At 44.8% G+C, this 26,730-nt stretch overlaps 1 protein-coding gene across 5 annotated transcripts in view; it reads right to left on the bottom strand.

Annotated features, from left to right (window-relative positions):
* Positions 1 to 26,730, bottom strand: part of FBXO41 (F-box protein 41) — a 98,992-nt gene that overhangs the window by 31,166 nt on the left and 41,096 nt on the right. For 3 of the 5 annotated variants that reach the window (XM_069976282.1, XM_069976286.1, XM_069976287.1), the window contains exon 2: positions 536 to 1,527. In XM_069976282.1, coding sequence (XP_069832383.1) covers positions 536 to 1,269 — 734 coding nt within the window. In that variant the 5' untranslated portion in view covers positions 1,270 to 1,527. Of the gene's footprint in view, positions 1 to 535; positions 1,528 to 18,858; positions 18,930 to 25,940; positions 26,051 to 26,730 lie in introns of those variants that run through there. The other 2 variants (XM_069976283.1, XM_069976284.1) reach the window with 2 other exon arrangements.

The raw sequence follows: 26,730 nt of genomic DNA, 5'->3' as shown, positions 1-26,730 counted from the left end.
GACCAGGGAATTCCCACTGCTCTGTGTGAAGGGGCCAGAAGTCTCTTTGTCAATGTAAGTCTATGGGACTATGGTTCGGTGTCAGCGCTGAGCCGTCCCATGGACTTATACAGGAAAGTGTCTTCCGACCCCTTCACAGGGAACAGTAGGAATTCCTTGTTTACAAATGACTGGAAGGGCTCAATGTGTTATCCGAAGTGTGAGAACATTGCCGCTGGAGGAAGTATTGGAGTGGGTGGCATCTACCTTCCTCGCACCGATGTGGGGAGCGTAATAAAAGGTAAGGACCAGAGTGGTCCTTGAAGGATGGGCCGCTAGCCGGCTACTCATGGGCCACTGCTGTGTACCTGCCCCCCAGGCTAAAATTTGCCAGCCAGCCCCTGTATACGCCTCTTGTCACAGCTGAGGGTTTGTCACAGCTGTCTCCAGTCTAGATAACTAGGTGATATAACCAGCCTGCTCTCCGGACTGATACGCTGTAACAAACCCTCAGCTGTGTGTAGTATTAGTCCCTATGCCCCCCCTCCAGACTCACTGCTGTTTCTTGGTCAGCTCCTGCTCCTTCTGCACCAGGTCCTGCTTCAGGGAGGCCAGCATCTCCACGCTGACGTCCACCTGGCGGGTCAGCTCTGAGGCCCGGTCCTCCAGCTCCTGCTTCTCCCGGCCCAGGCGGACGCTCTCCTGCTTGGCCTTCTCCAGCTCGGAGCTCTTCCTCTCCAGCTCCACCTGCAGCCTCCCCACCTGGGTGGCGATCTTCTGCTCCACCTCCTCTGTCAGCTTCTCCAGCCGCTTGTCCACCTCCAGCTTCTCGAAGGCCCTCACCTTCAGTCTGGCCAGACCTTCCTCATAGGCGGCATCCACAGCCGCAGAGGCTGCCGCAGCAGCTGCCACCGCCGCTGGTGGGGGGGAATGGGACGCCATGGTAGTCTTGGTGAAGATCTCCCCCAGTGGGATCTCCACCTCTTGGGTGAATCGGGTGGACGCTTGGCTGAAGTCTTCGGCTTGGACCACGTCCTGGGTGAACCTCTGCTCCTTGCCCTGGAATGATGTGCTCTCGAAGACCTCCCGGCGGTGGGCAGGGGTCAGCAGGGCCGCCTCGCTGGTCAGGGGGAAGACGGCGGCATCGCAGATGCTGTTGGTCTTGGATAGGACATAGAGGGTCTCGTAGGTGTGGTTATATTCCAGGTGGGCCCTCAGGGAGGACAGGCTCCGGAAACGTTTGTGCTCGCCGCACCTTGGACACCGATAGGGCAGATCCAGAGAGGCCATGCCTCAGCTCCTAAGGGGGCGCCGGTCTGTCAGCCCTGAGCCCAGCAGGAGGAGGAGGGTGCTGAGGGTCATGGTGTACCGGGGACTCTGGACGGGTCACAGCTACGGGGGCAGCAAGACTTCAGCAGACTGTACAGAAAACGGCTCATCTCTGTAAGCAGAGGCAATGGATGGGAGGATGGCACGCTGCCTGTCAGGTCAGCCGATCCTACCGATCACAGCCGATCCCACCGGTCACAGCCGATCCCCCACATCAGGCTGGAGAGAGAGAGAGAGAGAGAGAGAGGAAACAAGTCAGATGTCTGCTCCACTGCCGTCACCAGGCATCACACAGCATGTACTGCATATACCGCTACTCCTCCCATCACATAGCATATACCGCATGTACTGCATATGCCACATATACTGCTACTCCTCCCATTAGATAGCATCACACAGCATATACCGCATGTACTACATAATATACCGCATATAATGCATATACTGCTACTCCTCCCATCACATAGCATCACAAAGCATTTACAGCATGTACTGCTTATGCTGCACAAACCACATATACTGCACATACTGCATGTACCGCATATACAGGACTGGGTGACTGTTGTACAGGACTGGGTGACTGTATAGGACTGTTGTATAGGACTGTGTGACTGGTGTATAGGACTGTGTGACTGGTGTATAGGACTGCGTGACTGCTGGATAGGACTGGGTGACTGTATAGGACTGGGTGACTGGTGTTATAGGACTGTGTGACTGGTGTTATAGGACTGTGTGACTGCTGTATAGGACTGTGTGACTGCTGTATAGGACTGTGTGACTGCTGTATAGGACTGTGTGACTGGTGTTATAAGACTGTGTGACTGGTGTATAGGACTGTGTGACTGGTGTTATAAGACTGTGTGACTGCTGTATAGGACTGTGTGACTGCTGTATAGGACTGTGTGACTGGTGTTATAAGACTGTGTGACTGTATAGGACTGTGTGACTGTATAGGACTGTGTGACTGCTGTATAGGACTGGGTGACTGTATAGGACTGTGTGACTGGTGTATAGGACTGTGTGACTGGTGTATAGGACTGTGTGACTGGTGTTATAGGACTGTGTGACTTCTGTATAGGACTGCGTGACTGTATAGGACTGTGTGACTGCTGTATAGGACTAGGTGACTGTCACATAAAGCGAGGAGAGTGTGCGCAGTCCTGAGCGTCTGCCTGGCCCTGGAGGGAGCTAATGCGGGGGCCGCTGGGACACAGAAGGTCCTGGGGGGCTGCTCTTAATCCCACCATGGATTATTGATGAACCTGGTGACTGTAATTATTATCTGTAGTGAAGGAAGGTGGCATGTAGCGGCACGGTCCCCGGGGGACCAGCACACACGTGACGCCATGTGTCACATAGCAGCAGACACGTCCCATCTGCCTGACAGTAATGTATGGTGACCCCGACTGCTTGGCTGCGGGACCCCTTTGCTGCCACACTGCACACATGTACGCAGAGCCCCCCAATATGCTGCTATGGTAACCACCCCCACCCCCAATACACAGGTACCCCCCAACACCATATCTATAACCTCCAGAACAGGGACACCATTATTACTTTACTCACCGCGCTCAACTATTATTCAGCTATGGTGGTATATGGCGGTAATAGTATTATTAGGGCTATGTATGGCAGCATTACTTCAGCAGCGTATGGTGCTATTTTGTAGGCAATGTACAGAGGTCTTAGGCCACAGTATATCGCTATTGTCTAGCATGCAATGTCACCGTATGGCGATATTATATGGTCCTATTAATTGGGACTGCATGGTAATATTATGAGGTTACCGCAGAGCTGTATTGTGTACAGAGCGATTAATACTGCCATACAATGACCTAAGCATACTGTCAGTATAGTGCTGTATTATTTGGGTCCTGTATGGCAATATGATACAGTCAGTATATGAGAGTATTATAAATGCACTCTATGTCAGTATTATGCAATCAGTACATGGCAGTATTATTTATTCATTGTAGGACAGTATTATTCAGTCAGTATATGTCTGTATTGTTTCGGCACTATATGGCAGAATTATTCAGTCAGTATATGTCTGTATTGTTTCGGCACTATATGGCAGGATTATTCAGTCAATAAATTACTGTATTATTTCGTCATTGTAAAGAGGTATCATTTGTGCATTATATTATGGTCTGGATGTATTCAACAAACGCATCACGGGGGAGGGGCAATTACAGTCAGAGGAGGAGAAGGAGGGGCAATCACAGGAGACGGGGTAATCACAGAAATGGCAATCATGGGAGAAGGAGGAGGGCAATCACAGGAAGAGAAGGGGCAAAAACGGGAGAAAGAAGAGGGGCAATCACGGGAGGAGGAGGGGCAATCACAGGAAGAGGAAGAGAAGGAGGGGCATTCATAGGAGGAGGGGCAATCACAGGGAGGAGAAATCATGGGAGGAGGGGCGATCAAAGGGAGGAGGGGTAGTCACAGGAGGAGGGGCAATCACAGGAGGAGGGGCAATAACAAGTGGGCAGGATTAATGTTTTAAATGTGGTTAACTTTCTTGTACCAAATAATTGGAGTTTCCCTTTAAATCTCAAGCAGATGGCACAGAAGAGGGTGTGCGGGCAGCATGAGGTGAGTGGCTGCGGGCTCCTGTCTGCGCTCTTAGCTGATATTACGGGTGTCAGGACTTGTTTAGGGAATGTTTAGTGAAATAACCTTTAGTGAGTGGCGGAGGCAGCGTGACGTGGTGGCTTCAGGGAGACGAGATCCTGTGTGACAGCCAGGAAGGAAGGAGCAGAGAGAAAGTGAATAAAGTCTCTACCCCCCCCTCCCTGCAGCAACCACAGGGGGGGCTCCTGTCACAGCAATCCCGCTCCCCCCGCCAGCTGAGACTGCAATACTATACAAGCAATGTCTGCCACCTACCCTGCTACAAGATAATACAGACCTACCGCATGTCTCCCCCTAAAATCTACAAATCAGTTCTACCTATTCCTTGGAAAGCTGGGTGACATGGCCCTCTATAGCGGACGTCACCCAATCCTCCCCATCCCTGGGTGACATGGCCGCCAATACAGGAGGTCACCCAATTCTCCATATCCCTGGGTGACATGGCTGCCAATACAGGAGGTCACCCAATCCTCCCCATCCCTGGGTGACATGGCTGCCAATACAGGAGGTCACCCAATCCTCCCCATCCCTGGGTGACATGGCTGCCAATACAGGAGGTCACCCAATCCTCCCCATCCCTGGGTGACATGGCCATCTATAGAGGAGGTCAGCCAATCCTCCCCATCCCTGGGTGACATGGCCGCCAATACAGGAGGTCACCTAATCCTCCCCATCCCTGGGTGACATGGCCCCCAATACAGGAGGTCACCCACTCCTCCCCATCCTTGGGTGACATGGCCGCCAATACAGGAGGTCACCCAATCCTCCCCATCCCTGGGTGACATGGCCCCCAATACAGGAGGTCAGCCAATTCTCCCCATCCCTGGGTGACATGGCCATCTATAGGGGAGGTCAGCCAATCCTCCCCATCCCTGGGTGACATTACCATCTATAGAGGAGGTCAGCCAATCCTCCCCATCCCTGGGTGACATGGCCATCTATAGAGGAGGTCAGCCAATCCTACCCATCCCTGGGTGACATGGCCATCTATAGAGGAGGTCACCCAATCCTCCCCATCCCTGGGTGACATGGCCATCTATAGCGGAGGTCAGCCAATCCTACCCATCCCTGGGTGACATGGCTGCCAATACAGGAGGCCACCCAATCCTCCCCATACCTGGGTGACATGGCCCCCAATACAAGAGGTCACCTAATCCTCCCCATCCCTGAGTGACATGCCCCCCAATACAGGAGGTCCCATAATCCTCCCCATACCTGGGTGACATGGCCATCTATAGCAGAGGTCACCCAATCCTCCCCATCCCTGGGTGACATGGCCATCTATAGCAGAGGTCACACAATCCTCCCCATCCCTGGGTGACATGCCCCCCAATACAGGAGGTCAGCCAATCCTCCCCATCCCTGGGTGACATGGCCCCCCAATACAAGAGGTTACCCAATCCTCCATATCCCTGGGTGACATGGCCGCCAATACAGGAGGTCACTCAATCTTCCCCATCCCTGGGTGACATGCCCCCCAATACAGGAGGTCCCACAATCCTCCTCATCCCTGGGTGACATGGACATCTATAGGGGAGGTCACCCAATCCTCCCCATCCCTGGGTGACATGGCCATCTATAGAGGAGGTCAGCCAATCCTACCCATCCCTGGGTGACATGGCCATCTATAGAGGAGGTCAGCCAATCCTACCCATCCCTGGGTGACATGGCTGCCAATACAGGAGGCCACCCAATCCTCCCCATCCCTGGGTGACATGGACATCTATAGGGGAGGTCACCCAATCCTCCCCATCCCTGGGTCACAGGGCCATCTATAGAGGAGGTCAGCCAATCCTACCCATCCCTGGGTGACATGCCCCCCAATACAGGAGGTCACCGAATCCTCCCCATCCCTGGGTGACATGGCCCTCTATAGCGGAGGTCAGCTATTCCTCCCCATCCCTGGGTGACATGGCCGCCAATGCAGAAGGTCACGCAATCCTCCCAAAACCTGGGTGACATGGCCATCTATAGAGGAGGTCAGCCAATCCTCCCCATCCCTGGGTGACATGGCCGCCAATACAGGAGGTCAGCCAATCCTCCCCATCCCTGGGTGACATGGCCATCTTAAGAGGAGGTCAGCCAATCCTCCCCAACCCTGGGTGACATGGCCATCTAAAGAGGAGGTCAGCTAATCCTCCCCATATAGAGAAGGTCACGCAATCCTCCCCATACCTGGGTGACATGGCCGCCAATACAGGAGGTCACCCAATCCTCCCCATCCCTGGGTGACATGGCTGCCAATACAGGAGGTCACCCAATCCTCCCCATACCTGGGTGACATGGCCCCCAATACAGGAGGTCAGCAAATCCTCCCCATCCCTGGGTGACATGGCCCCCAATACAGGAGGTCAGCCAATCCTACCCATCCCTGGGTGACATGGCCCCCAATACAGGAGGTCACCCAATCCTCCCCATCCCTGGGTGACATGGCCATCTATAGAGGAGATCAGCCAATCCTTCCCATCCCTGGGTGACATGGACATCTATAGAGGAGGTCAGCCAATCCTCCCCATCCCTGGGTCACAGGGCCATCTATAGAGGAGATCAGCTAATCCTTCCCATCCCTGGGTGACATGGCCCCCAATACAGAAGGTTACCCAATCCTCCCCATACCTGGGTGACATGGTCGTCTATAGAGGAGATGAGCTAATCCTTCCCATCCCTGGGTGACATGGCCGCCAATGCAGAAGGTCGTGGATTTATAAAAAGTGAGAATACCTCCGCACCCCATAGTGACCTGAGACCACAAAAGCCTCGTTCTAAGCATCAAACATCAACAAAACCTGGCTGTAAATGAAAGGGTAAAAAGAGAAGCGGGAAATCACCGGACTGATAGATACAAGGAGAACATCTCCGCTCTTATGATGAAGGAATTAGAGCGGATCTGTGGAAGGTTCTCCGCACCGAATGGCAGAGGCTTTCATGTTATTTATAGCTAATGCCGATCTACAGGTGAAACCTTCAAGATGAAGTATTACTCATGTAAAGTATCCGGGCACCACAGCAGGAGAGCTGCGTACACTACACGGCGGAGGGAAGACCGAGCTCTGCTACAAATATAACTAACATTAAGCAAAGAGGAAATAGATGGATGATAGATAGATAGATAGATAGATAGATAGATAGATAGATAGATAGGAGATAGATAGATAGATAGATAGATAGATAGATAGATAGATAGATAGGAGAGAGATAGGAGAAAGATAGATAGATAGATAGATAGATAGATAGATAGATAGATAGATAGATAGATAGATAGGAGATAGATAGATAGATAGATAGATAGATAGATAGATAGATAGGAGATAGATAGATAGATAGGAGATAGATAGATAGATAGATAGATAGATAGATAGGAGATAGATAGATAGATGATAGATAGATAGGAGATAGATAGATAGATAGATAGATAGATAGATAGATAGATAGATAGATAGGAGAGAGATAGGAGATAGATAGATAGATAGATAGATAGATAATAGATAGATAATAGATAGATAATAGATAGATAGATAGATAATAGATAGATAGATAGATAGATAGATAGATAGATAGATAGATAGATAGATAGATAGGAGATAGATAGATAGGAGATAGATAGGAGGGAGATAGATAGATAGAAAGATAGGAGATAGATAGATAGATAGATTAGGAGATAGATAGGAGATAGATAGATAGGAGATAGATAGATAGACAGATAGGAGGGAGATTGATAGATAGATAGATAGATAGATAGATAGATAGATAGATAGATAGATAGATAGATAGGAGGGAGATAGATAGATAGATTAGGAGATAGATAGGAGATAGGAGATAGATAGATAGATAGGAGATAGATAGATAGATAGATAGATAGATAGATAGATAGATAGATAGATAGATAGATAGGAGATAGAGAGATAGATAGATAGGAGATAGATAGATAGATAGATAGATAGATAGACAGACAGACACGTGTCCCTGGTATGGGGGACCTTCCCTCTCTATAGCGGCGGATGCTCTCCCGGCTGACACACTTTCTTATTATTATCTGTTGCCATGGTGATGGACACTTCGTGACGCCCTCCATGATTCCTTCAAATGTATTTTTCAGGCACTTTCCTCATTACAGATCCTTTCGCTCTTTGATCAGAGTAAAAATAAACAGAAGGTGTAGACGGATGGGACGTCGCAGGAAGCCGCTATTAGGAATGGTGTTCTGGGTCAGATCTCATGGGGTTACTCAGCAGATACAGACATAGTAACCAGGGATATAGTAACCACTAGACACCAGGGATGTGATATAGTGACCACTAGACAGCAGTGATGTGATATAGTAACCATTAGACACCAGGGATGTGATATAGTAACCACTAGACACCAGGGATGTGATATAGTAACATCTAGACACCAGGGATGTGATATAGTAACATCTAGACACCAGGGATGTGATATAGTGACCACTAGACACCAGGGATGTGATATAGTAACCACTAGACACCAGGGATGTGATATAGTAACCACTAGACACCAGGGATGTCATATAGTAACCACTAGACAGCAGGGATGTGATATAGTAACCACTAGACACCAGGGATGTGATATAGTAACCACTAGACACCAGGGATGTCATATAGTAACCACTAGACACCAGGGATGTCATATAGTAACCACTAGACACCAGGGATGTCATATAGTAACCACTAGACGCCAGGGATGTCATATAGTAACCACTAGACACCAGGGATATATACCAGGAATAACTTAAAAAGGTAACATAACAGAAGTAGGAGTCCGGGTACTGTGACTCCCCCATTCTGCCTGGTACCTCAGGAACCCATGTATAGGTGCAGCTCTACCAATCATTACCAGTCCAAAATCTACCAGTATTACATATATATATATATATATACGGCCTACTGTAATGTTTTTACCCAATCTAACATATGTTTCCGATCCCAGCAATGTCCAGCGGCGCTATCGGTGACCACATGGGGCGTGGTTTGGGTGAAGCCGGTGACGGCAATGTGGGATCACAGCCCCCCAGAACTGACTATCAGCCGCAGTCTATGACCATAGTCCTGCAGGTCTGTAACTATTTGGCCGTACACCATGTAGTAGATATATAACTGGGGTAAATGGGTAGTGATAGGAAGCGTTGGTCAGGAGTGTTGTGTGTGGTACCAGGAGCCGCTCCACACTCACTGCAGTCTCCACTCACACAGTACAGATCATTCTCTCCGCCGACACACTGTAACAATGGAGTCAGCTGTGCTGGAATGAGTCATGGCGGCTGCTGGGATCGGCGATCATCTGTGCACAGTCACAAGGTGTTACCAGTCAGGAGATGGGGAGAAATCCACACAGATCCCCAGACTCATCCATACACAGCTGAGATATATAAATATATTATGTCCCCATGACTTATCAAAGGTGGTGGTACGACATTGTGCAGAGATAGATGTATTAACCCATTAGACACCAGGGATGTGATATAGTAACCACTAGACACCAGGGATGTGATATAGTAACCACTAGACACCAGGGATGTGATATAGTAACCACTAGACACCAGGGATGTGATATAGTAACCACTGGACACCAGGGATGTGATATAGTAACCACTAGACACCAGGGATGTGATATAGTAACCACTAGACGCCAGGGATGTGATATAGTAACCACTAGACGCCAGGGATGTGATATAGTAACCACTAGACGCCAGGGATGTGATATAGTAACCACTAGACAGCAGGGATATGATATAGTAACCACTAGATACCAGGGATGTGATATAGTAACCACTAGACACCAGGAAAATGATATAGTAACCACTAGACTCCAGGGATGTGATATAGTAACCACTAGACACCAGGGATGTGATATAGTAACCACTAGACACCAGGGATGTGATATAATAACCACTAGACAGCAAGGATGTGATATAGTAACCACTAGACACAAAGGATGTAATATAGTAACCACTAGACAGCAGGGATGTGATATAGTAACCACTAGACACCAGCAATGTGATATAGTAACCACTAGACACCAGGGATGTAATATAGTAACCACTAGACAGCAGGGATGTGATATAGTAACCACTAGACACCAGGGATGTGACATAGTAACCACTAGACACCAGGGATGTGATATAGTAACCACTAGACACCAGGGATGTGATATAGTAACCACTAGACACCAGGGATGTGATATAGTAACCACTAGACGCCAGGGATGTGATATAGTAACCACTAGACGCCAGGGATGTGATATAGTAACCACTAGACGCCAGGGATGTGATATAGTAACCACTAGACAGCAGGGATATGATATAGTAACCACTAGATACCAGGGATGTGATATAGTAACCACTAGACACCAGGAAAATGATATAGTAACCACTAGACTCCAGGGATGTGATATAGTAACCACTAGACACCAGGGATGTGATATAGTAACCACTAGACACCAGGGATGTGATATAATAACCACTAGACAGCAAGGATGTGATATAGTAACCACTAGACACAAAGGATGTAATATAGTAACCACTAGACAGCAGGGATGTGATATAGTAACCACTAGACACCAGCAATGTGATATAGTAACCACTAGACACCAGGGATGTAATATAGTAACCACTAGACAGCAGGGATGTGATATAGTAACCACTAGACACCAGGGATGTGACATAGTAACCACTAGACACCAGGGATGTGATATAGTAACCACTAGACACCAGGGATGTGATATAGTAACCACTAGACACCAGGGATGTGACATAGTAACCACTAGACACCAGGGATGTGACATAGTAACCACTAGACACCAGGGATGTGACATAGTAACCACTAGATGATTATGCAGCTCAGTAATGTAGTTCTATATTTAGGACCTATATGGCGGTATACAGCTCCCCATGATGTGCCTAAAGCTATGTGAGGACTGCACGGAAAGTGGTGAGAACTGGCAACCAGTCATCTCCGTGAGGGGGTTATACGTCAGCAATGTTCTTACATCTCCACCATGATGGATCCGGACCCTCCGTAATCCGTAATTAAGAGTCCGGTTATGTAAAAATGAATCAACCTCTCCAAGTGACTTAAGCCTGGGAAACATGGCGGCCCCCTGTACTGAAGCGGCTCCCGTAAGGCCTGGAGCGGCAGCGATTATTATAGGATATAAGCGGCGTGCGCCCTCCCGCTAACACATTATACTAAAAGGAGAGCCGTGAATCACATGTAACTCTGTGTAATAGAAGCCATAGAAAAGCAGGGTCTTAGAGGCGCAAGTGCGTCATCCATTCAGCCAGCCTGTGCTTAGCGCCACATAAACGCCGCCATACATAGGGATCAATATACTCCTGTACAGTGTAATCTTATATAAGAGGAAGCTGTGGGATCAGTGACTCACACCACATGTACAGGAGCCATCGAGGACACCGGATGAGGAGGACCGCCGTATACCCTGTATAGAGGGCTGTGTGGCTGTATACAGACGGGGGCACTGCCCAGAACTAGACATAGTATATACATAGTATGGCACCTGTAGGGCACGCAGCGGCTTCTGCCTGCACAATACTAACTCTAAAAGTCACTAAGCTCTTAGGATCTCGCCAGGTTCCAGCTCCGCAGCTGCCATGGTAACGGCCGTATTCTGCCATGTTTACAAAGGTTAACACTCTCTGTATATCACCAAATCCTCACATATACAGGTCTGATGGCACCGATCCGCTGCTCCCCTGTGTCACCCCAATATCCTGCACTGATCCTGAGTTACATCCTGTATTTCTTTTAATAACATTTTAGTATTAATATACTATATACAATACACCACTATATACTATACATCTATAGTCTATGTTCAGACTATGTAAGAGACCGGCCGTTCCATGACCCGGCCGGGTCACGGAACAGCCGGTCTCTGAAAAGGTCATCCCGGCTGCAGTACCGGCCAGATAATCTTTCGGGGCCGCAGAGTTCTGATGTGGGCGCATTCGTGTGCGCCCGCATCAGAACTCCCACAGCACACTATGGAGCGAGCCGCCGCAACCGCTCGCTCCACTGTGTGCACTGACAGGGTTTTCTGTGGCTGCTATTCACTGAATAGTGGCCGCAGAAAACTGACATGTCAGTTGTTTGCGGCACCGCTAGGGATCCCGGGCGGAGCATATACTATGTGTATACGCTCCGGCCAGGATTCCATAGGAGGCAATGTAACATATATTTGCGTAATAATCACAGCCATTGTACAAGCTGGTGGGGGTCACTGTGTACATCCAGAAGAGCTCCATGACATCATTATTACATCACATCACCTCACTATTACATCACCTTATTATTACATCACATCACCTCACTATTACATCACATCCCCTCGTTATTACATCAAATTCCCCTCGTTATTACATCATATCACCTCACTATTACATCACATCCCATCGTTATTACATCACATCACCTCACTATTACATCACCTATTACATCACATCACCTCACTATTACATCACATCCCCTCGTTATTACATCATATCACCTCACTATTACATCACATCCCCTCGTTATTACATCATATCACCTCACTATTACATCACATCCCCTCACTATTACATCACCTTATTATTACATCACCTTATTATTACATCACATCACCTCACTATTACATCACATCATTATTACATCACATCACCTCACTACTACATCACCTTATTATTACATCACCTTATTATTACATCACATCACCTCACTATTACATCACATCATTATTACAACACATCACCTTATTATTACATCACATCACCTCACTATTACATCACATCATTATTACATCACATCACCTCATTATTACATCATATCACCTACTTATAATTATTATTACATCACCTCATTTTTACATCATATCATCTATTACATCTCCTCATTATTACATCACATGATTATAAACTTATTATCTATATCATAAAAATCAAAGTCTGTCTGTCTGTCCTCTATAGACTTCCAAACGCCTGAACCGTTTGACCCCAAATTTGGCCCACAGATACATTGGGTGCCCGGGAAGGTTATTGCGAAGGTCCCGTCCCCGCCAGATGTACAGGAGGGGAGGGGGAGGGGAAAGAGAGGCGCCCCATAGAGATGAATGGGAAAATCTCCTCACTGCAAACACAGGTGATATAATTAGCTGCAGCAGACACGGCAGTTGGAGCCTTAGCAACCAATAGGATTACTGCTTTCATTTTCACAGGGAGCAATGGTTGCTAGGGAAGCTGCCTCACAACATCCACAGTAATAACTGGTAGACCCCCTACTCCATCTATACAGTACATGTATATACAGGACCCCCTACTCCATCTATACAGTACATGTATATACAGGACCCCCTACTCCATCTATACAGTACATGTATATACAGGACCCCCTACTCCATCTATACAGTACATGTATATACAGGGCCCCCTACTCCATCTATACAGTACATGTATATACAGGACCCCCTACTCCATCTATACAGTACATGTATATACAGGACCCCCTACTCCATCTATACAGTACATGTATATACAGGGCCCCCTACTCCATCTATACAGTACATGTATATACAGGACCCCCTACTCCATCTATACAGTACATGTATATACAGGACCCCCTACTCCATCTATACAGTACATGTATATACAGGGCCCCCTACTCCATCTATACAGTACATGTATATACAGGACCCCCTACTCCATCTATACAGTACATGTATATACAGGACCCCCTACTCCATCTATACAGGACATGTATATACAGGACCCCCTACTCCATCTATACAGTACATGTATATACAGGACCCCCTACTCCATCTATACAGTACATGTATATACAGGGCCCCCTACTCCATCTATACAGTACATGTATATACAGGACCCCCTACTCCATCTATACAGTACATATATATATACAGGACCCCCTACTCCATCCATACAGTACATGTATATACAGGGCCCCCTACTCCATCTATACAGTACATGTATATACAGGGCCCCCTACTCCATCTATACAGTACATGTATATACAGGACCTCCTACTCCATCTATACAGTACATGTATATACAGGGCCCCCTACTCCATCTATACAGTACATGTATATACAGGGCCCCCTACTCCATCTATACAGTACATGTATATACAGGACCCCCTACTCCATCTATACAGTACATGTATATACAGGACCCCCTACTCCATCTATACAGTACATGTATATACAGGGCCCCCTACTCCATCTATACAGTACATGTATATACAGGACCCCCTACTCCATCTATACAGTACATGTATATACAGGACCCCCTACTCCATCTATACAGTACATGTATATACAGGGCCCCCTACTCCATCTATACAGTACATGTATATACAGGACCCCCTACTCCATCTATACAGTACATGTATATACAGGGCCCCCTACTCCATCTATACAGTACATGTATATACAGGGCCCCCTACTCCATCTATACAGGACATGTATATACAGGACCCCCTACTCCATCTATACAGGACATGTATATACAGGACCCCCTACTCCATCTATACAGTACATGTATATACAGGACCCCCTACTCCATCTATACAGTACATGTATATACAGGGCCCCCTACTCCATCTATACAGTACATGTATATACAGGACCCCCTACTCCATCTATACAGTACATATATATATACAGGACCCCCTACTCCATCCATACAGTACATGTATATACAGGGCCCCCTACTCCATCTATACAGTACATGTATATACAGGGCCCCCTACTCCATCTATACAGTACATGTATATACAGGACCTCCTACTCCATCTATACAGTACATGTATATACAGGGCCCCCTACTCCATCTATACAGTACATGTATATACAGGGCCCCCTACTCCATCTATACAGGACATGTATATACAGGACCCCCTACTCCATCTATACAGGACATGTATATACAGGACCCCCTACTCCATCTATACAGTACATGTATATACAGGACCTCCTACTCCATCTATACAGTACATGTATATACAGGACCCCCTACTCCATCTATACAGTACATGTATATACAGGACCCCCTACTCCATCTATACAGTACATGTATATACAGGACCCCCTACTCCATCTATACAGTACATGTATATACAGGACCCACTACTGCATCTATACACTACATGTATATACAGGACCCCCTACTCCATCTATAGAGTACATGTATATACAGGACCCCTACTCCATCTATACAGTACATGTATATACAGGACCCCCTACTCCATGTATACAGTACATGTATATACAGGGCCCCCTACTGCATCTATACAGTACATGTATATACAAGGCCCACTACTGCATCTATACAGTACATGTATACAGGAGCCCCTACTCCATCTATACAGTACATGTATATACAGGACCCCCTACTCCATCTATACAGTACATGTATATACAGGACCCCCTACTCCATCTATACAGTACATGTATATACAGGGCCCCCTACTCCATCTATACAGTACATGTATATACAGGGCCCACTACTGCATCTATACAGTACATGTATATACAAGGCACTACAGGTATACCAAACTGTGACTGGGTAACACTGCCACACCAGACCTGACCAATACCGCCATACTGTGACTGGATAACACTGTCATACCAGACCTGACCAATACCGCTATATTGTGCTGGATAACACTGCCATACCAGACCTGACCAATACCACCATACTGGGACTGGATAGCACTGCCATACCAGACCTTACCAATACCGCCATACTGTGAATGGATAACACCGCCACACCAGACCTGACCAATACCGCTATACTGTGCTGGATAACACTGCCATACCAGACCTGACCAATACCGCCATACTGTGCTGGATAACACTGTCATACCAGACCTGACCAATACCGCCATACTGTGACTGGATAACACTGCCATACCAGACCTGACCAATACCGGCAAACTGTGACTGGGTAACACCGCCACACCAGACCTGACCAATACCGCCATACTGTGACTGGATAACACCGCCACACCAGACCTGACCAATACCGCCATACTGTGACTGGATAACACCGCCATACCAGACATGACCAATACCGACACACTGTGACTGAATAACACTGCCATACGGGTAAATACAACCCTGCAGGTATACAGGACACTACAGGTATACAGGACCCCAAAACTATACACTACAGGTGCACGGGACCTCCACAAAACCATATACTACAGGTATACAGGACCCCAAACTTTACACTACAGGTATAAAGGACCCCAAAACTATACACTACAGGTATACAGGACCTCCACCAACTATATACTTCAGGTATACAGGACCTCCACCAACTATATACTACAGGTATACAGGACCCCAAACTATACACTACAGGTATACAGGACCCCAAAACTATACACTACAGGTATACAGGAACTCCACCAACTATATACTACAGGTATATAGGACCCCAAACTATACACTACAGGTATACAGGACCTCAAAACTATACACTACAGGTATACAGGACCTACACCAACTCTATAATACAGATATACAGCACTTTCACCAACACTATACTACAAGTATACAGGACCCCAAATATACTACAGGTATACAGGAACTCCACCAGCTATATACTACAGGTATATAAGACTATACAAACTATACACTACAGGTATACATGACCTCCACCAACTCTATACTATAGTTATACAGGACCCTCAAACTATTCACTACAGGTATACAGGACCCCCGAACTATATACTACAGGTATACAAGACCTCCACCTATTATACACTACAGGTATCCAGGACCCTCAAACTATAAACTACAGGTATACAAGACCTCCACCAACTATACATTACAGGTATACAGCACCAACTATTTACTACAGGTATATAGGACCCAACTATACAGCACCAACTATACTACAGATATATAGGACCCCAAACTATACACTACAGGTATACAGGACCTCAAAACTATACACTACAGGTATACAGGACCTACACCAACTCTATAATACAGGTATACAGCACCTTCACCAACTCTATACTACAAGTATACAGGACCCCAAATATACTACAGGTATACAGGAACTCCACCATCTATATACTACAGGTATATAGGACCCCAAACTATACACTACAGGTATACAGGACCTCCACCAACTCTATACTATAGTTATACAGGACCCTCAAACTATTCACTACAGGTATACAGGACCCCCGAACTATATACTACAGGTATACAAGACCTCCACCAATTATACACTACAGGTATACAGGACCTCCACCAACTCTATACTATAGTTATACAGGACCCTCAAACTATTTACTACAGGTATACAGGACCCCCGAACTATATACTACAGGTATACAAGACCTCCACCAATTATACACTACAGGTATACAGGACCTCCACCAACTCTATACTATAGTTATACAGGACCCTCAAACTATTCACTACAGGTATACAGGACCCCCGAACTATATACTACAGGTATACAAGACCTCCACCAATTATACACTACAGGTATTCAGGACCCTCAAACTATAAACTACAGGTATACAAGACCTCCACCAACTATACATTACAGGTATACAGCACCAACTATATACTACAGGTATACAGGACCCCCGAACTATACAGTACAGGTATACAGGACCTTCACCAACTGTACACTGCAGGTATACAGGACCTCCCTCAACTATACACTACAGGTATACAGCCCCCCCAACTACACACTACAGGTATACAGGACCCCCCCAACTATATACTATAGGTATACAGCCCCCCCAACTATGCACTACAGATATGAGAGACCCCTAAAAACTATACATTGTGGGTATACAGAACCCCTCCAACTATGCACTACAGGTATACACTAATTCCACTGATTAACTCAGATGAAACAATACCTTTAGCTTGGCCTCCTGGGCACCTTAGAACAAATCTAATTAACACACTGACACTTTATACCCGGGCAGCGCCGGGTACATTTTCTAGTATATACATAATATTACCACCTACTACCCCATTATTACCTCGATACTTCCCCATTGTTGTCACTACTACCTCATTATTACTTCACTACTCCCCTATAATTACCTCACTATTACCTCATTATTACTCACTATTACCTCACTACTACCTTATAATTACATGACTGCTACCTCTCTACTACCTAATGAGTACTCCATTATTACCTTACTACGACCCTATTATTACCCCATTACTACCTCAGTATTACATCAGTTATAAGGAAAAGATTAAAGCAATTTAGATGGAGATTTATGTGATTTATGTCGCTGTCTTATGGTCCTTTTACACGGAACGATTATCGTTCGTTTTTGCACGATAACGATCGCATTTGAGCGATAATCGTTCCTTGTAAACGCTGCGAACGATCAAACGACGAGCGAGAAATCGTTCATTTTGATCTTTCCACATGTTCTCAAATCATTGTTGATCGTTCGCAAAAAATTCGCAGATCGTTCAGTGTAAACAGTCTTTCAACGAATTCCCCTATGTGTGAGGTAGGCTTAAACGATCGCAAAACGATCGCAAAACGATTATTCCGTACGATGTATTGTTCCATCTAAACGCTGATCGTTATAAAAAAACATTGTTCATTCAAAATCGTTAATCGTGCGATCGGGCGAATTATCGCTCCGTGTAAAAGTACCATTACAGTAAGATTTCTTCTGTTGCCAATAGCAACAAATCACAGCTTAGCTTTCACTTCTCACATTGCTTTGGTTGCTGAGATGTGATTGGTTGCTCTGAGAGCTTTGACAAAGAGAAACCTACTAATGGCCCATCTCCTCAGAGATATCACCTCAGGAACAGTCACCTCTGAGACATCACCTAAGGAGCAGTCCCACCTCAGAGACATCACCTAAGGAGCAGTCCTACCTCAGAGACATCACCTAAGGAGCAGTCCCACCTCAGAGACATCACCTAAGGAGCAGTCCCACCTCAGAGACATCACCTAAGGAGCAGTCCTACCTCAGAGACATCCCCTAAGGAGCAGTCCCACCTCAGAGACATCCCCTAAGGAGCAGTCCCACCTCAGAGACATCACCTAAGGAGCAGTCCTACCTCAGAGACATCCCCTAAGGAGCAGTCCCACCTCAGAGACATCACATAAGGAGCAGTCCTACCTCAGAGACATCACCTAAGGAGCAGTCCTACCTCAGAGACATCACCTAAGGAGCAGTCCCACCTCAGAGACATCACCTAAGGAGCAGTCCCACCTCAGAGACATCACCTAAGGAGCAGTCCCACCTCAGAGACATCACCTAGGGAGCAGTCCTACCTCAGAGACATCACCTAAGGAGCAGTCCTACCTCAGAGACATCACCTAAGGAGCAGTCCCACCTCATAGACATCACCTAAGGAGCAGTCCTACCTCAGAGACATCACCTAAGGAGCAGTCCCACCTCAGAGACATCACCTAAGAGACAGCTGAGGGCTTTGTCAAAGGAAACATTAGTGTGTACATAGAGGTATAGAATCACTACCCCATTATTACCTCACTGCTATCCCATTACTACCTCACTACTTCTATTATTACCTCACTGCTATCCCATTATACTTCACTACTACCCCATTATTACCTCACTGCTATCCCATTACTACCTCACTAATTCTATTATTACCTCACTGCTATCCCATTATACTTCACTACTACCCCATTATTGCCTCACTGCTATCCCATTACTACCTCAGTACTACTCCATTATTACCTCAATGCTATCCCATTATTACCTCATTATTACCTCACCACTACTCAATTATTACCTCACTACTACCACTTTATTACCTCAATACTACCTCATTAATACTTCACTACTTAGCTAAAAGTACCTCACTCCTACTGGTTATTAATTCACTACTACTCTATTATTACCTCACTACTACCATATAATTATCTCACTATTACCCCACAATTACCTTATTAGTATCACTTTTGTCCTCACAGCTACCTCACTACTACCCAATAATTGCACAGTTACTACCTCTTTATTACCTCACTACTACCCTATTATTACAGCTGGGTTCACATTACGTTTTTTTGTTGTTTTTTTCCATTGTTTTTCCATTGATTTCATCCTTTTTTTGGTCGACCACATTTTTATGTATGTTAAAAAAACATAAATGCACACAAATGCATCAGTTTTTCCACCAATTTTTTCATCTGTTTTTTGTAGAAACGGATGAAAAAACATAGCGTGAACCCAGCCTGCACTATTGCCACCACTTTATTACCTCATTATCAACTTATTATTACCTTACAGTTACCTCACTACTACTCCATTACCTCACTACTACCCTATAATTACCTCACTACTACTCCATTATTATTTCACTACTACCTCATTATTACCTAACTAGTATCACTTTATTGCCTCACAGCCACTACCCTATAATTACCCAGATACTACCTCATTATTACCTCACTACTACCTTTACCATTATCACTTTATTATATTACTACATTACTACTACTCCTTTATTACATCACTACTACTCCCATTTTACCTCACTACTTCCCCAGTATTACCTTACAACTACAATGTAACTAAATTGCTACTTCTACTTTATTTCCTTACTACCACCTCATTTTTTCACCACTACTACTCCATTATTACCTTACTACTACCTCATTATTACCTCACTAATATACTATTTTTACCTCACTACTACACCATTATTACCTTACTACTACCTCATTATTACTTCACTAATATACTATTTTTATCTCACAACTACACCATTATTACCTTACTACTATTCCATTATTACCTCACTACTACATTATTTCCTTACTGCTACCTCATTATTACCTCACTACTATCCCATTATTACCTCACTACTATACTATTATTACCTCACTACTACACCATTATTGCCTCACTAGTACCCCATTATTACCTCACTACTACTCCATTATTACCTCTCTACTACTCCATTATTACCTCACTATTATACTATTACCTCACTACTGCCCTATTATTACCTAATTACTACTCCATTGTTACCTTACTTCTACTCAATGATTACCTCACTACTACCCAGGGCCTTATTTACCACTAGGCACCCGTGGTCCGGTGCCTAGGGCAGCACCTTGCAGGGGGGCAGCACCAGTGAGCAGGGAAAAGGAAAAACCTTTTTTTGTTTCTTATTTTTTAGTCTTCCATCTCCTGTATAGACTTGTCAGTAAATCTGGTGTCTTTTCAAAGGGGGAGGGGGTGTGTGGTGGTATTGGTCAGGTCTGGTGTGGCGGTGTTATCCAGTCACAGTATGGTGGTATTGGTCAGGTCTGGTGTGGCGGTGTTATCCAGTCACAGTATGATGGTATTGGTCAGGTCTTGTATGGCGGTGTTATCTAGTCACAGTATGGTGGTATTGGTCAGGTCTGGTGTGGCGGTGTTATCCAGTCACAGTATGATGGTATTGGTCAGGTCTTGTATGGCAGTGTTACCCAGTCACAGTATGGTGGTATTGTTCACTATTGTTACCTCACTACTACTCCATTATTATGTCACTTCCACTTCACTCCTACCAAATTATTACCTTACTACTACTACTTAATTACCTCACTCGCACAGATACTTTCCTTGCTAATACTCCATTTTACCTCACTACTACCTATAATTACCCCATTACTACTTCAGTATTACTTTATTACTACTTCATTCATACCTCACTATTATCCCATTATTACCTCACTACTACCTCATTATTGCCTCACTGCTGCTCTATTATAACCTCACTACTGCCCTATTATTACCTCATTACTACTCCATTATTACTTAACTACTGCCCTAGTCTTCACTCACTTCTGCCGTAATATTACCTCACTACTACACCATTATTACCTAACTACTACTCCATCATTACCTCACTACTGATATATTATTGCTTTACGACTTCTACTCCATTATTACCTGACTACTACTCCCTTTTAACCTCACTACTAGACCATTATTACCTCACTACTGATATATTATTACTTTACTACTACTACTCCATTATTACCTCACTACTATTCCATTAGTGCCTCACTGCTACTCTATTCTTACTTAATTACTGCCCTATTATTATTATTACCTCACTACTACTCCATTAAAATCTTACTACTACCCTATCATTACCTCACTAATACTACTACCTCATTATTACCAGACTAATACTCCATTATTACCTTATTACCATTATTGCTTCACTATTGCCCTATTATTACCTCTATATTGCATTATTACCTCACTACTACTCCATTATTACTTTACTACTACCCCATTATTACCCCACTACTAATCTATTATTACCTCACTATTACTCCATTATTACTTCACTACTGCCCAATTAATACCTTACTACTACTACTATTATTACCTCATAACTACTCCATTAGTACTTCACTACTATACTACTGCCTCACTACTACCCCATTATTACCTCATTACTACTCCATTATTACTTCACTACTACCCCATTATTACCTCACTATTACTCCATTATTACTGCACTACTACCCCATCATTACCCCACTAATCTATTTCTTACCTCACTACTAACCCATCATTACCCCACTACTAATCTATTACCTCACTACTACCCCATCATTACCACACTACTAATCTATTATTACCTCACTACTACCCCATCATTACCCCACTACTAATCTATTATTACCTCACTATTACTCCATTATTACTTCTCTACTGTCCTATTCTTACCTCACCATTGTCCTATTATCTCACTACTACCCCATTATTACCTCACTACTGCCTTCTTATTACCTCACTTCTACTACTACTCCATTCTTACTTAACTACTGCACTATTATTACCTCACTACTACTCCATTATCACCTAAATACTACTCTATTATTACTTCACTACTACTCCAGCATTTACCTCACTACTACTCCAGCATTACCTCACTACTACCCGATCCTTACCTCACTACCGCCCCATTTTTACCTTACTACTAAAATATTACTCATCGGCACCTGTCCACGCTGTCTATACTGTACACTTAGAGTAGCAGACCCCATTACCCATTCAGTTTCACAAATGCAACAAGTAACGTCATAAAAATATGGCTGTGATCAGCAATGAGATGCCCTAGTGCGTAATAACCCTATTATTACATATGAGTGGACGATACGCTGCACACAGGAGGAGAACGTCACAATAGATAACTATGTGATATACATATGTATAATGGAGGTCATAGATGAGAGATAGAGAGAGAGATAGGAGATAGATAGATAGATAGATAGATAGATAGATAGATAGATAGGAGATAGATAGATAGGAGATAGATAGATAGATAGATAGAATAGATAGATAGAATAGATAGGAGATAGATAGATAGATAGATAGATAGATAGATAGATAGATAGATAGATAGATAGATAGATAGATAGGAGATAGATAGATAGGAGATAGATAGATAGATAGATAGATAGATAGATAGATAGATAGATAGATAGATAGGAGATACAGTGGTGCCTTGGATTATGAGCATAATTCGTTCCGGGACCGTGCTTGTAATCCAAATCTGCTCTTTAACCAAAGCAAATTTTCCCATAAGAAATCATAGAAGTGCAGACAATTGGTTCCACACCCCAAAAATAATGATTTATTTTTTTGAATTACAAGTAAAACAGATGAAACAAAGATTAAGAAACAGCAGAATATGTGATATCATAAACTACTGTACAGTAAATGAGAGGATGGGAAACACAAGAGCTGAGAGAGACTGCAGGGAGCATGAAGGAATGAGCAGGACAGATGTGGGCACAGTATAGCAGCGCTCTCTGTCCGGGGAGAGAGGGGTTACAGCTATGGAGAGATTACCTCCACAGTCCTGTCCTCTGATGTAAGCCCCAGCCTGAAGTGGATCTGCTATGATTTGGAAGGTGAGGGAGACTTCCTGGGTCAGAGTACAGTGCTGTAGACCCCGCTATGCAGACCCTGCCCCTCCTCCACTCGCGCTCCCACCCAGAACATGGAGCTCTTAAACCAAAGCAATGCTCTTAAACCAAGTCACAATTATGAAAAACTGTGAGCTCTTAAACCAAAACGCTCTTAAACCAAGTTACTCTTAAACCAAGGTACCACTGTAGATAGATAGATAGATAGATAGATAGATAGATAGATAGGAGATAGATAGATAGATAGATAGGATATAGATAGATAGATAGATAGATAGATAGATAGATAGATAGATAGATAGATAGGAGATAGATAGATAGGAGATAGATAGGAGATAGATAGATAGGAGATAGATAGATAGATAGATAGATAGATAGATAGATAGATAGATAGATAGATAGGAGATAGATAGATAGGAGATAGATAGATAGATAGATAGATAGATAGATAGATAGGAGATAGATAGATAGATAGATAGATAGATAGATAGATAGATAGATAGGAGATAGATAGATAGATAGATAGGAGATAGATAGATAGATAGATAGGAGATAGATAGATAGATAGATAGATAGGAGATAGATAGATAGATAGATAGGAGATAGATAGATAGATAGATAGATAGATAGATATGAGATAGATAGATAGATAGATAGATAGATAGGAGATAGATAGATAGAAAGATAATAGATAGATAGATAGATAGATAGATAGATATGAGATAGATAGATAGATAGATAGATAGATAGGAGATAGATAGATAGATAGATAGATAGATAGATAGATAGATAGATAGATAATAGATATGAGATAGATAGATAGATAGATAGATAGATAGATAGATAGATAGGAGATAGATAGAAGATAGATAGATAGATAGATAGATAGATAGATAGGAGATAGATAGATAGATAATAGATAGATAGATAGATAGATAGATAGATAGAAGATAGATAGATAGATAATAGATAGATAGATAGATAGATAGATAGATAGATAGATAGGAGATAGATAGATAGATAGATAGATAGATAGATAGATAGGAGATAGATAGATAGGAGATAGATAGATAGATAGATAGATAGATAGATAGATAGGAGATAGATAGATAGATAGATAGATAGATAGATAGATAGATGATAGATAGATAGGAGATAGATAGATAGATAGATAGATAGATAGATAGGAGATAGATAGATAGATAGATAGATAGATAGATAGATAGATAGATAGGAGATAGATAGATAGATAATAGATAGATAGATAGATAGATAGATAGATAGCACATACACAGGCGGTATATAGATGGCACATACACAGACGGTATATAGATGGCACATACACAGGCGGTATATAGATGGGGTACATACACAGGCGGTATACAGAGGACACATACACAGGCGGTATACAGAGGGCACATACACAGGCGGTATATAGAGGGCACATACACAGGCGATATAGAGAGCACATACACAGGCAGTATACAGAGGGCACATAGGCGGTATACAGAGGGCACATACACAGGTGGTATATAGATGGAGCACATACACAGGCGGTATACAGAGGGCACATACACAGGCGGTATATAGAGGGCACATAGGCGGTATATAGAGGGCACATAGGCGGTATATAGAGGGCACATAGGCGGTATATAGAGGGCACATACACAGGCAGTATACAGAGGGCACATAGGCGGTATATAGAGGGCACATACACAGGCAGTATACAGAGGGCACATAGGCGGTATACAGAGGGCAGGGGCTCCATCATGTCCTCCCCCTCCCCCCCGCACCTACCTCCCGGCCGCGCTGCTGCAGTGTGTGCACACTCCTGTGATGGATGAGCACTGACTCCCCCCAGTAGATGCCCCCGCACACACAGGTGCCCACCTCCAGCCTGGCACCGGGCATGTGCCCTCCTCAGTGGATGCAGTGCAGAGGAGACACAAGGATGCTGGTGGTGCCATGCCGCTCCTCCATGTCTGCACACCTCCCCCTCCTGTCAGCCTGGCATCCTCCCTGGCACTGGGGTACAGGCCGCGCTCACCTCCTCCGCCAGCCCCGGTAATGTCGGGGTGCCCTCCTCCCTGCAGATGCCCGCAGTGTCTTCTCCACTTAGCGGGGACCTCCGGAGCTGCCCAGATGTGCTGCACACTAAGGCACCGTGTGCAAAGACCCTCCCCTGCCGCTGGCCGCTGCAGCGACCCCCCTGCTGCTGCAGGTGCGCAATGTCCTGTGCATCATAAGAGCCTGATAATAACCCGAGGGAGCCCGAGCAGCCCCGGCCCCTGGGGACCAGCACCTGCCGGGGACCCTCAGCCAGGGACACGGACACTGCAGCTCTAGGCTATTTGTAGACGCTCCCTAGGAATGCTGCTGCTGCTGCTGACGGTATCTACAAGATTCTGATGCAAAATGCTCTGCTGCTATTCTCCCCATAGAGCAATAAGCAACAGTATATACTGACCCCCCCATACTGTATACAACAGTATATACTACCCCCCATACTGTATCCAACAGCATATACTAACCCCCCATACTGTATACAACAGTATATACTGACCCCCCCCTCATACTGTATCCAACAGTATATACTACCCCCCCATACTGTATCCAACAGCATATACTAACCCCCCATACTGTATACAACAGTATATACTGACCCCCCCCCTCATACTGTATCCAACAGTATATACTACCCCCCCCATACTGTATCCAACAGCATATACTAACCCCCCATACTGTATACAACAGTATATACTACCCCCCCAAAACTGTTTTCAACAGCATACACTAACCCCCCATACTGTATCCAACAGTATATACTGACCCCCCCT

Source organism: Dendropsophus ebraccatus, chromosome 7 (genome assembly GCF_027789765.1).
Source record: "Dendropsophus ebraccatus isolate aDenEbr1 chromosome 7, aDenEbr1.pat, whole genome shotgun sequence".
NCBI classification, from domain to species: Eukaryota; Metazoa; Chordata; class Amphibia; order Anura; family Hylidae; genus Dendropsophus; species Dendropsophus ebraccatus.
This window is presented reverse-complemented; position numbering and strand designations above follow the sequence as displayed.